We start from the raw sequence: 12,329 nt of genomic DNA on the forward strand, positions 1-12,329 counted from the left end.
GACGGAGGGAGTACAATTTTGAATGTACTCCAATTACTATATTAAAAGTTGAGGAATCAAGCCAAGCAGAAGTGTCCATATTGAGTCATTTGTCCATTTGCCCAGGCAGCCCAGCCAAGGCAAACCAACCAGCTGCCGCTGCTGTAAATACTCCTGCAACAGTATTTGTTGCATCACGTACGGATAAATCAAACGTCTTTTTTTTTTCATATCTCTCTCTGCTTACCCATGCGTACTCATGCCGTTGTCTTCTCGCAGTTGCGCTGGTCCAACCGTGGAAACGAACACAGTGAATTCGAATTCACGGTTCGTTCCGTCCTCCTCCCTGGACGCCAACCCGGTTTGCGACCGCACCTACCCCAGGAACAAGTCCGCGTACGTCCGCACCCGCCCGCTGCATGCCACCTATGTCTGCGTTATTGCTTCTCCGCCAAATTTAAGTCTTCCTTTACCTACCTTCTCCTTGCTCCAATCGATCTCGCCGGTATATATACTGCTCCATCTCGTCGCTCGTCTCTCGCGTTAACCCCTCGTGGCCTCAGCTCGTCGATCGATCGATCTCTTAGTCCGATCTACTTGCGCGCGGCTAGCTGCTGCTGCTGCTGCGTGTTGGGGGTGGTGGTGCGAGGAGTGATTGGTTGGTTGATAGATTGATCGATCGAGCGATGGCCGTGGCGGTGGAGGAGATCGTCAGGAGGGCCGGCGGGTGCGCCGTGATCGACGGCGGATTCGCCACGCAGCTGGAGGCGCTCGGCGCCGACATCAACGACCCGCTCTGGAGCGCCGCCTGCCTCATCACCAAGCCGCACCTCATCAAGGAGGTAACTAATCTTCTTTTCTTCTCTCCCCGTAGTTCACCGACCGGGCCGTCGCGCGTGTGCCTGCATGCGTAGTGCTCGTCAGCTCATGCCACGCTTGCGCCACATGCTGCATGATGCATCTTGCTGTCTCGTCGTTGTCATGGCGCCATGGATTGCTCACGTTGTTGCACCGCCGCGATGGAATGTGTATGTGCCAGCTGAGCTGCGTCTCTGTTTGTTGTTCGGTTGACCATGTGAAAAGCTATATATTAGCTGTTGCCGTGTTGGTGTTGCGTTAGAGATCGATGCGATTATTCCACAGGTGTATGTGTGTTCTTCGTCCCTTTGGTCTTGGAATACAACGTTCGGTTGGTAACTGTGTTATCAGTCAACTCTCGTTTCCTTTTCCTCCACAAAAAAAAAAAGTAAACAAATCTTAAGATGTGATACAAACTGTAAGTCTTGCTGTCTTGGTCTTGACCTGGACAAGAACACTGTACCTTTTCCCTTTCTCACCTATGGACCTACTACCGACCAACCAAGTTTTTTTTCAGATGTGTCTAGATTGCTTTTTGGAAAAAAAAAAGAAACAATAAAAGATTACCTACTCTGTTGAGTGCGAGAGGAAAAGGTAGGTAAGCACCTCTGAATTCTCTGAATGTCGAACATTCTCAGAGCATTCAGTTTCATCCATCCTTTTCCCTGAAGTAATGCCATCGTTTGACTCAATTTAATCCATTGTCAGGATGACTATTCTAGTGTGTACTGTGTACACTTGAATTGTGTTTGTTGCACCAACTTCTGATAGGCAGGACCATTCAATTGTGTCAAATTTACTTCGGACGTGAATATCACGATTCTTTTCGAAAGATCAAATGTCACAATTGTTTCAACTTCTTTATGCAGGTTCACATGCAATATCTTGAAGCAGGTGCCGATGTCATCATTTCCTCATCATACCAGGTATCATCGGTCTGGCGATCTTCATTCCCCAGCTGACATAAAGAGTAATCTTTCAGTTTCAGCATCAGAGAAATTGATGCCTTCCTTTCTTGTATCTCTCTGAAGGCAACTATCCCAGGATTCTTAGCCAGAGGAATGCTTCTTGAGGAGGCAGAAGGGTTACTGCGAAGGAGCATTGAATTGGCACTGGAAGCACGAGATGAATTCTGGAAGTCGACGCTGAGGAAGTCCAAGCCTGTTTACAACCGTGCTCTGGTCGCCGCATCCATTGGGAGCTATGGAGCTTACCTTGCCGATGGCTCAGAGTACAGGTAACTTCTAAGATTCAGCACTGCAAAGCCATGGATTAGCCATGGATCGGCACGCATTGTAACCTTAACCTCGTATATAATATTTTGCTTGTGTCATTGATGCAACATTGTATCTGACAGTGGATCGTATGGAGAAGACATCACGGCAGAGAAACTGAAGGACTTCCACAGGCGCCGGCTGCAGGTTCTTGCGAGCGCTGGCCCTGACTTGATCGCGTTTGAGGCCATCCCGAACAAAATGGAGGCACAGGTGAGGCTAGTGAATCTGAATCTCTGAAAGAAAAACACAGATTGTGCAATGTGTTCCAGACATTCAATAGCACTGAAATGCTGCCACCTTTGATGTTTCTTGCTGAAATTGGTGATCATGCATGCAGGCTTTAGTTGAGCTTCTGGAGGAAGAGAACATCCAGGTCCCCTCCTGGATCTGCTTCAGCTCAGTGGACGGCAAGAACCTGTGCTCAGGAGAGAGCTTTGCAGAGTGCCTCCAATTCCTCAACGCCAGCGACAAGGTGACCATCGTGGGTGTCAACTGCACGCCGCCTCAGTTCATCGAGGGCATCATACGCGAGCTCAAGAAGGTTTGCACCAACTTCCTTCAGCACCATCGACTCCATCTTGCACACACCCCAACATTTTCTTTCTGCACCGGTTCTGCAATCGTCTGAAACTCTGAATGTGTTTCTGACAGCAAACCAAGAAGGCGATCGCGGTGTACCCGAACAGCGGCGAGATTTGGGACGGCAGAGCGAAGAGATGGCTGGTGAGCACGACCTGTTACACTTAATCTGTTCTCATCACTGGCACGCCAAGAAAGATTAGCACAGATCTGTTCTCATCACTGGCACGCCAAGAAAGATTAGCACATTTCCGTGCGAATTCTTGGTCGTCTTGATCATCAAACTGACTGGTTTTTTTGATGCGTCGCATGCACAGCCGGCACAGTGCTTTGGGCACAAGAGCTTCGACGCGCTCGCGAAGAGGTGGCAGGAGGCCGGCGCGAGCTTAGTCGGCGGATGCTGCCGGACGACGCCGTCGACGATCCGGGCCGTCTCCAAGGTCCTCAAGGGCAAGACGTCCTATTCAGCAACTCAGATTTGAGACCGACTACTTGGTAGTGCAACTTTTAATTAATAGCGAGAATTATACCGATTCAGTATTAGTTTATGCTAAATTTTGCAGCGGAAATTACCGTCTAACGATTTGTAATGCTGATGTGCAACCATCGAATTTTATACGAGCATTAGCATGGAGAGTGTTGCAGAGGCCTGGGGATGTGATTTATCTTCTTTATCCTTGTAATATAAGGAAAGTAGCAGCCATGTATCGAATTTATGAGTTATCTATATATCCAAATTGCACTGATAATGCAAAAGAACAAGTTGCGTGTCCTATTGTTTTTGTGAATAGTTGTTGTATTGGCAATACTTAATTCCAAAATCCAGAACATCTACAGTCTAGAGAGAAGACATGTAGTATGAAACTACAATATGCCAACAATTTCAATACCTAATGCGGACCATGAACCAAGTCAGCCTAGTGCTAGTAGATGCGCTCTGACTTGCCAACTTTCCAAGTGAACAGAACCTGAATTGATGACACCTTCAAAATGACTGCTTTATCTGATGTTAGATCTGCAGTGATCCGGCCAACAATCAAGCATTTGGATGACTCAACTGGTGAATCCATATATGAATACCCACCATTTGCCAGATGATCTAATGTTTATCAACAGCTAGCAAAAAAAAATGCTAGTTCACCTGTCTATCCATCCACAACACTTATTACAGTGTTACCCCACCATGATTTCCTACGTACAGGTGCAGATAGGCTACACATGGCACCCCTGTGTTCATTCTTTGTAAGCCTTCTGAATTATAATGATGACTACAACAACTCTACAAGCCCACATGAAGAAGGGGGGTGGCATTAGCCATTTTACTGCTAAAGGTTATAACTTTGCAGGATTACCAAGCGCATATACAAGACAGGGGATAACTCAGAGAGGATCCTCCTGTTTGATTTCGGTGTCATCTTCTATTTTCCCAACTTTAGTTGGAAAGTGAGATAGGACCAAATGCCCCTCGGAATACCCATTCATCAGGAGCTTTCCTATCTTTGTCTTCCAATCTGTGCCAGATCTCTCGTTCCACCTGTCATGAACTACCCGGTCACGGTAATTGAGCATTGTGCCAAGCCCAGAATTTGGTACCCAACCATATTCTTCCAAAACCCGCGCCTCTCCTTCCGTCAAATCTTCACCAATCTGTAAAAAATAGATTAGTTCAATGTCCTACAAACTCCTTTTACTCATGAAAGAACTCATGAGTAAAAGGTACTGAGGTAGCACAAAATTATAAACTCCTTTCACTACGGAAGGTACATATGAGATTGGACCGTTGAAGCTAATGTCCTATGTGAACATATATCTGGTGCTAAAATTTTCTAAAACGAGAAATATATTCTTCGGAGGTATATTATGAACGATATCACAAACTTAGTTACATCAGAAAGAAATATAGAAAAAGAGTCGAGTGCATGAATGTATGATTGTATCCAGCTTCAAAACTAGTAACTGCGTATTCTGATAGAGGATCCTAGAAACAATTGTCAACTGGAAAAGAAACTAAGAAAGGCTATAACACAGTTTATTAATGGTTAATGGGTAGTTGTGTACTTGTGTTCATAAGCAAGGATAGAAGACATTATGAAAAGCTATGCTGGTAACAGGTAAACTGACCAGTTACTGTAATGTTTCAAGTCTATTCCAGTTTACCTTTTAAAAAAAAAATCTTACAATATATTTTTCCTCAAATGTAACCTTTTACAATCACCAGCTTCAAGATTACATACAACACATCAAACTTCGTATAATTTTACCCTTGTACTGGCTTTATCATATCTATTGGTCACAGACGATATACCAGTAACCAGCATCAATAGAGCTGATTTTTTTTCCTCCTCTGATCATAAGTCGATAATAGGGCCTTTTACTTTGACCACATTTCTACGTACGTTGACAGTCAAAAAGTGCAGCACAACACTGGGAAAATGCAGGGGAAAAAAATACCAAAGCAAGAAATCTTACCAATAATGGCCTATTTTCAATCAGAGCTGTCCTGCCACAACCACTAAGCTTCATTGCAGTAACCATCCTTTGGATCTGCCATTGTATTGGCAGTGATTTCACAATCTCAAAGAAGTATGTCGCATACCCATATTCCGGTCGCTCAAGAACAATCCTGTGAAACAAAAAAAGGAAGGCATAAAGGAAAGAAGCATATCAACCATTTTAACCGGCAGTACCTGAATAATAGTATTGGCTAAGAAAGATTACCTGTTATGGCTTTTAAAAATAAAAATAAATGATTGCAGGTCTCTACACCATCCCCATTCAACAGGACAATCACGAAACTGAAGATAGCGGGACTACAAGAGATAAAGGTGTATAAAACACTAAAATTGAAAGCCTCGTACAAGTGAGAAAATAAAAATAGCAAATGTTGTCTAGATGTGGATAAATACCTGCTCGATGAGAGAAATTAAACAGGTCAAGCAGTATATAGCCTTTTCCCCCTTCTCATGCCTAAGTGCAGATTTCAACAGGGATGTTCTTTGCGGAAACAACTGTGTATTGAACAAATAAAACATGTCAGTAAACTATAACATACATAACCACCCCATGCCATTTGCTCTTCACAATTAGCCCATAATACTAAAGATGCAGATGTAGTCCCTCAACCTTGGGGAAATTAGGCCAATAACCTCTAAGTCATCTGTATTTACAGACATAACACAATTCACACTGAACTTCCTGGTGACATGACCAACAAATGAAATCATGTAAACCAAATCATAGCTGCTGTATTGCTGGGGGGGAGGGTGATTATATTTTTCAGTTGGGAAGGGGAAGGAAAACGCAAGGTAACTAACAAACATGCAAATGTTTCCTCTTCTGTTGTTGCTGAGTATGGAAAATTCAACATTCTAACTACTCGGAGAGTTAGGAACAGTAACAAGGAGAAGCAAGAACGAGTCCACTAATACAACATGGTCCCAGTGGCAGTGGAATGCTTCTGAAAAGATGATACATTATCCTTTTCCTTTTCTTCGGCGTTGCTTGTCACATATGAAGCTGGAGCACTTAAGGTGTCTTTGTGAAAGTTTTGCAGTGGTGTTCGCTACATCATGACAATGGGGAACCACCCGTAGGGGTTTACTGCACAAGGATCACAAGGGCCCTGCAGAGGAAAGGCTTGACCCAGGCTAGTAGAATAACCTCTACCCGCTAAAAATAGCGGGAGTGGTATGATACCATCCGAAAAAGGTAAGCAAGTGAGGCATATCAGATGTTATGCAGATTCTCAACAAACCATTTTCAACATGTCAAGTGGTGGGGTTGTTGAGATATTTCAATGATATACTGTACAATGTATTTTCTTTCTCAAAGACAAAAATACCCATTCTTATAAGACTAAGTACCATTTTAAAATCTTACTTTTGTAATAACATTTTCAAGATCTTGAAAGTCACTTTCTGTGCAGTCTGGGACCATATCATCTTCTTCTTCAACACCGTAGAGTTTAATCTCTTTAACCAGTATTCCTTTGTCCAGAAGAATCTGCAGGCACGAAAGATACGGAAACACAGAATCAGAAGTTGGAATGAATGCTTACTGAATACCGTTATTGAATTAAAATAGAACTATGAACACGACAAATGGGTACCTGCAGTAGTCCTGGGGCATCTTCTTCAAGTGCCGTTTCAATTGAATCCCTGCGTACATCACGTTTGTTATCAGATTCTCAAAAATAGTTGTCAACATTGACAGAAGTTACTCATGTAGCATACGTTGCTGTTTTTCTCCTTCGCCTTTGACGAGAAAAGTAAGCAGTACCCTCATCATTTCTGAGGGAATCTTCTTCAAGCGTCTTTTCACTTGGATCCCTGCATACATGATTTTTATAAGCATAATCTAGCCAAAAAGAGAATCAGTGTGAACATTAAAAATGTTGCCTGTGCAGCATACCTCAGAGTCTTCCTCCTTTTCCTTTTTCGAGAACAGTAAGCAAGGACCCCGTCATGGTTTAGAGTATTGGTTTTTTTGGCAGTGAGCTCTGCGATACTGATAGAAGTGAGACCACACACAACTAGAGGTAACTCACTCCCGGTAACTTCGCTTTTTATTCGTGATGATGGCAGTAGGCCTTCAACATGAGAATTCTCTGGGTTAGATCTTGCTGCTTCTGATATTCTTTTGGAGATCGCTGAAGAAACAGAGTTTATAGACCCAACTAGATTAGAGCCCTCAGTGCCATGATTTGGATCTGTTCTCTGTACAGAAGATGTAATTTTCTCTGTGAAATCCCCTGTGACATGCAAGAGTTCAAAATCAATATTGATGTCTTTTGGGTTTTGACAAACATATGCTGGTGCTAAATCAATCTTCCAGACCACTGTTGTTTAAGGAATAGTGGTGAGATTTTGCTCAAACAAAATTCAGATGGTAAATATCATAACCTTCCAATGCAGGTTCCAATTTTATGTCAACCAAAAGGGTCCTATCATCTGTCCCTTCCAACTGAATGTTTTTATCCCCAAAAGTTGGTGTTGAACTTGAAGAAGGGTCGCGACTATAAATAAGAGTCTTGCCGTTTACCAATAGATCATGAGAGCACACAACTTGACATTGTGGTGGAGCAGCAGAAGATGATGTACTCAAGAAACCTGATTCACCTGCAGTAAGTTGTTTATCATCACTTGTTTCAGAGTATAGTAATCAATGCTTTCTTCACCATTGACATGTGGAAGTAAGGACTCGAATTAAAAAAGAAAAGGAGAAGAGATTTACATCCAGCCTCATGACTTTGCTGGTTGTTTGAAAGACCTTCAGTTAGCAACCTCCTGTTGTTATCATTGTCGATACTACCTATAATGGCCGGTGCAGAAGAAATTTCCTGCATATAATTGCAAACAATTGAACAGACCCGTTTCTCGTTTCCCTCCCTCCCACAGACAATGTGCAACCTTGAATCACTAAATTCAGTTGGCACAATGAAAAATAAATTTATATGTTCTTGATAGAAAAGCTATTGTTATGCGCATGCTTATTGACCAAGAATGGAAGTTGTGATAAGTCCTAATGAGGCATCAGGGATAACAAAGGACATTTCAAACATGATATTAGAACATAAATTTAATGCATAACCAAAACAGTTGAGAAAGTGTGCTTGTACCTGCAACATGCTATACATACCATCCCTGAAGGCAGTCCCTTCATGAATTCTACATGCAAAATTACAATATGAACTTCATATCAGTACAAACCTTATATAGAGCATCTTTCTTGAATTACACTTGTCAATGTTCACATCAATTCCCAAAATAATTGGAGATATGTTACTTTTTTTTTCTCTTGCGAATGCAATCAACTTTGACTTTAAAGTTTTACTATAGAGCATCCTTCTCTATATCTCCATATTTAGGTAGGATTATTAAGAACTTAGTACACAGGAAAGTGGATGTACCATAAGGACGGGTGTACAGGGATTTTTTTTTCTCAGAAATTATAGCTACCTACATTAAATGTATACATTTTCTCACCCCCTCACCTTTTAGGAATCATCCCATTAGTTCCAGGCTTGCATGAATTCTCCAAACCATCAATTGCACATTGTTCAGAAGATACTACAGCAGAGGAAGAATGATTTTCTGCCATAAGAATTCTGTAGCGCTCTTGCAGAGACATATGATCAAGCTCCTCGATTTCATCATGATCATTAATTTGGTTCCCAATATGCATGTTGCTTACCACATTGAAATAACTTAGTTTGTCCAGATTAGGACATGTCCCTGTTTGCGTCTGCTTTTGCTTGTTTTCATTGCCTGAAGAGAATTCAGTGTCATGGTCTATGTTACAAAAAATGCATTTAAAATAAATGGATGTGAATGAGGACACGAACCTTGAACAGAACTATTTTCAGTAATCATATTAAAAGAATGATTGTCCAACTGTAATTCCTCTTTGGAATCATCATCGATTGCAGAAGCACCCTGCATAGAATTTCAGAAACAAACATCTAGCATGTGTTACTTAAAATTAATTGTTATAAAGCCCCAGGAAATTGAGTGCCTGTTAACTTCAGAAAGTTAGCAGAAATCAACTACAATGAATGAAAACTTTACAATGAGTACAAGACTAGACTTAAAAATTAAGCAATAAATAAGATAAAGAAATGCAAAACAGCTACAGCCGAATATATTCAACTAAGGAAACAAGAAACAGATTGATACCAAAGAACAGGTAAATGACGCAAAACTAAAAGAATCCTTGTGATCAAGCATACCAGAATCACAGTACCTACTCTGAGTAGAGTCAAGGTAACATTAATTGCAAAAGCAGTTTTTACTTAACTAGTAGGATAGCATCCATGTTCAAGTAAACTAAATGTGAATTAGTATGAAAATCCTGCAAAAGAACTGAACAGTGTTCATTGGCCAATGGATCAAACAAAAGTCAATTTTTAAAATCATGACAGAGCCTCTCGCAATTTGGTTCCAACACGTTTAATATAACAAATTGCTAATACTAATCCAACAAATGTAGCTTAAATATTTGCCTTGCAGTGTTTTTTTACAATGATCAGTTAACTTACTTTCAGAATTATTTTTAAAACAAAAAAAAAGAGTCAAGGGTGACAGGGTTATCTCATACCATATTAAACTACAAGAAAAATACAAGGATAAGTAATACACCTGTGCTGACTGAGCGTGAGATTTCTCAGCCCATTTAAATTGATTTTTTTCTAACTCGTAGAATATCTTTGACACCACCAATTCTCCCTCATCTTTCTCTGTGCTTTCGATATGATATTGATGTAATCTCCAGTCAGTGATCTGAGGATTGTTACCATCTGTCTCGTAGGCATACAATACAAATACTTCCTTGCAACCTTGAAGATTCCCATCCAAAGTTATTGATATAGGATTTCCACTTTTTTGCCATCTGATACATTTACTGTTCTCATTGGCGCACTCCTTGAAGTTTTTGTGAAAGAAATATGATGCACATCCATCCTGCCTAATACCTAAAATATCAATCAAAATGTAGCATGTGACAGTAAATCATAAAAGGAACAGACATGAGAGATATTTACATTGAATAATAGTGAACTACCTGGTATATCTTGAGGGTGAGTATAACCAAATCCTATGGTTTCATCAACAGATTTAATAAACTCGTTGATAAAAGGATGACGACGAGCCTGACCATTTCCAACTTCTGCAGCCAGATGCCAGAGTAGATCGCTATCGGTAGGATTAAACTCTACACCTCTGGGAAGACCTGGCCAACCCTGCAGCAATACAATAAGCACAACATTTAAGTAAAGAAGCAATTTAACATGATGCAAGCATTTGTACGGAAGATCTTGGAATTGCTCTTGGCGCATTTGGAGATTTTTTAGGAGCGCAGTTTTAAAAGAAACACATGGAAGAGGTTTCCATACAAACATTAACAGAAACAGTTGATACCAGCAAGATGGCAATCCACATAAGACTCCCTCCTAAAGAATTAATTTTACTCGTTTCAAAGGAAAAAGAAATGTCCTTTGTAGCTGCTATTAGATGTAGATAAAAGTAATGTTCAACAATGGTGGAGGGTGAGAAAAATTGAGGAGCGGTGATGACTGATTACAAATTTACAATAGCTGTTCAATTATTTCTCATAAAGGTATATTCCGTCATGTTCAGCTCTGACCAAAACCGCACGTCCACAAAAGCAAAAGAACGGTAACACAAGAAATGCGGTTTTCATTCGAATGCCGGACGACAAGAGCAGGAAAAGATTTACAACTTTACACCGTCTAACCGTCTAATAACCACACGCAAAAATCAAAAGAAACCCACCTGCTGCGCCGCTCCGCCGGAATCCTCCGCCGCCGCCGCCGCGGCGCTAGCCTCCCGCCTGCGCCGGAACAACACAAAGATGAGGACTCCAAAAAAGAAACATCTGCAGGACAGAACAAGGAGAAAAGGGAGGCGCGGCACCTCTCCGGAGCGGGAGGCTTTGACTCCGCCGGCGGGCGGAGCAGCCGCCGCCGTCGCTCGGCGAGCGGGAGGTCCTCGTGGTCGGAGTCGACGCAGGGGGGAGGAGGCGGGCCGACCTCCTTGTCCTTGGCCATCACCGCATTAGGGTTTGAGCGGGAGGAAGCGGGGGTACGGAGGATTAAGGTGAGATTTAGGCGAGATGACGGCGGATTTGATCGCCGGTGAGAACGTGGGTTTGGGGATGGTTCACGGTGAGAAAGTGAGGCTAATGCCGATCAGGTTCTCGGGCGAGCTCGCAATTTTGGCCCAGAGCGCGAACGTCCAAAATGTAGCGATCTGGCCCATGTATCATTGAAAATCTGCTCGGTTTCGATGGCGGATCTCGGCCTTTACCCAACAGTTCTATGGGCCTTGGGATGCTCGAGTAGGTCCGAGTCGTGTTAATTGACGGCCTTTTTGCACACTTGGGCAGATCATGTTCGAATACATGACACTGCGCGCGTTGTTGTGGAAACTGATGACTACAATAGGATAATGAATGTTGAGTTATCTGGAAATTAAATATAGATAGTAGCTACATATAGTTAATATGTATTGGATGGTTACGATTAAGTATGTGAATTATCTAATGGCTCTTACTTTGTATGAGTGGTATGGCTTAATGTATATTTAGCTCTTAGTTCTAGCTATATATAATTTTTGTAGATAGCGACTACAACATCAGAAGTTGCAACCTATTATCACCATCAGATCAATGGAGCCAATGGCCAAAATTGACACTGCAGGTCTGCAGCACTGTCCCACTTCGTATGCTACAGTACCCATACCGGGATCCGCTACAGTAGTCCCCTGAACAGCATCTGCTGGCGATATAAGCTGTTGATCCGGTGGCAAAAGATTGCTGATGTTGCTGTAGCACCACGGTTGCTCTGGAGTATTGGATCTTGTTTATAGACTTGCTTGGAACTCATTCGGATTACCTGTTTGGAAACTCGAGATGCATCAGTCTCTACCTTGGATATGCTCGTTCAAGGTTCGAGGTTATTTCGAGGTTATGTCTTGATCAAACATGAGGTACGTCGTCTGGTCTCTGCTACAAATTAAAACATATGCTATAAATATTTATGGCTAGGAACTATTGTTCTACTAATAACAAAGCAAATATTTACTTGCACCGTCTCAAGAAAAAAACAATTCCCGACTAGTA

The 12,329-nt window shown here is 42.0% G+C and overlaps 2 protein-coding genes across 2 annotated transcripts; one reads left to right on the plus strand and one right to left on the minus strand.

The window, feature by feature from the left end:
- The first annotated feature begins 519 nt into the window (after nucleotides 1–519).
- Nucleotides 520–3,455, plus strand: LOC4332095 (homocysteine S-methyltransferase 1). The gene is made up of 7 exons (XM_015776595.3): nucleotides 520–821; nucleotides 1,707–1,763; nucleotides 1,869–2,074; nucleotides 2,195–2,324; nucleotides 2,452–2,655; nucleotides 2,766–2,837; nucleotides 3,011–3,455. The coding sequence occupies exons 1-7, from the start codon at nucleotides 666–668 to the stop codon at nucleotides 3,173–3,175; spliced, it is 990 nt and encodes a 329-aa protein (XP_015632081.1). The 5' UTR covers nucleotides 520–665; the 3' UTR covers nucleotides 3,176–3,455.
- Nucleotides 3,456–3,742: 287 nt separating this feature from the next.
- LOC4332096 (uncharacterized) lies at nucleotides 3,743–11,395 on the minus strand. Its single transcript, XM_015776593.3, has 17 exons — nucleotides 11,123–11,395; nucleotides 10,982–11,039; nucleotides 10,251–10,428; nucleotides 9,830–10,161; nucleotides 9,037–9,127; nucleotides 8,686–8,959; nucleotides 8,311–8,359; nucleotides 7,926–8,031; nucleotides 7,595–7,810; nucleotides 7,104–7,443; nucleotides 6,926–7,021; nucleotides 6,802–6,850; nucleotides 6,573–6,695; nucleotides 5,600–5,701; nucleotides 5,412–5,503; nucleotides 5,163–5,316; nucleotides 3,743–4,340 (listed from the first exon to the last, which is right to left on the minus strand). The coding sequence occupies exons 1-17, from the start codon at nucleotides 11,254–11,256 to the stop codon at nucleotides 4,074–4,076; spliced, it is 2,661 nt and encodes an 886-aa protein (XP_015632079.1). The 5' UTR covers nucleotides 11,257–11,395; the 3' UTR covers nucleotides 3,743–4,073.
- Between the last annotated feature and the right edge of the window lie 934 nt (nucleotides 11,396–12,329).

This window comes from Oryza sativa, chromosome 3, assembly GCF_034140825.1.
Source record: "Oryza sativa Japonica Group chromosome 3, ASM3414082v1".
In the NCBI taxonomy this organism is placed as follows: Eukaryota; Viridiplantae; Streptophyta; class Magnoliopsida; order Poales; family Poaceae; genus Oryza; species Oryza sativa.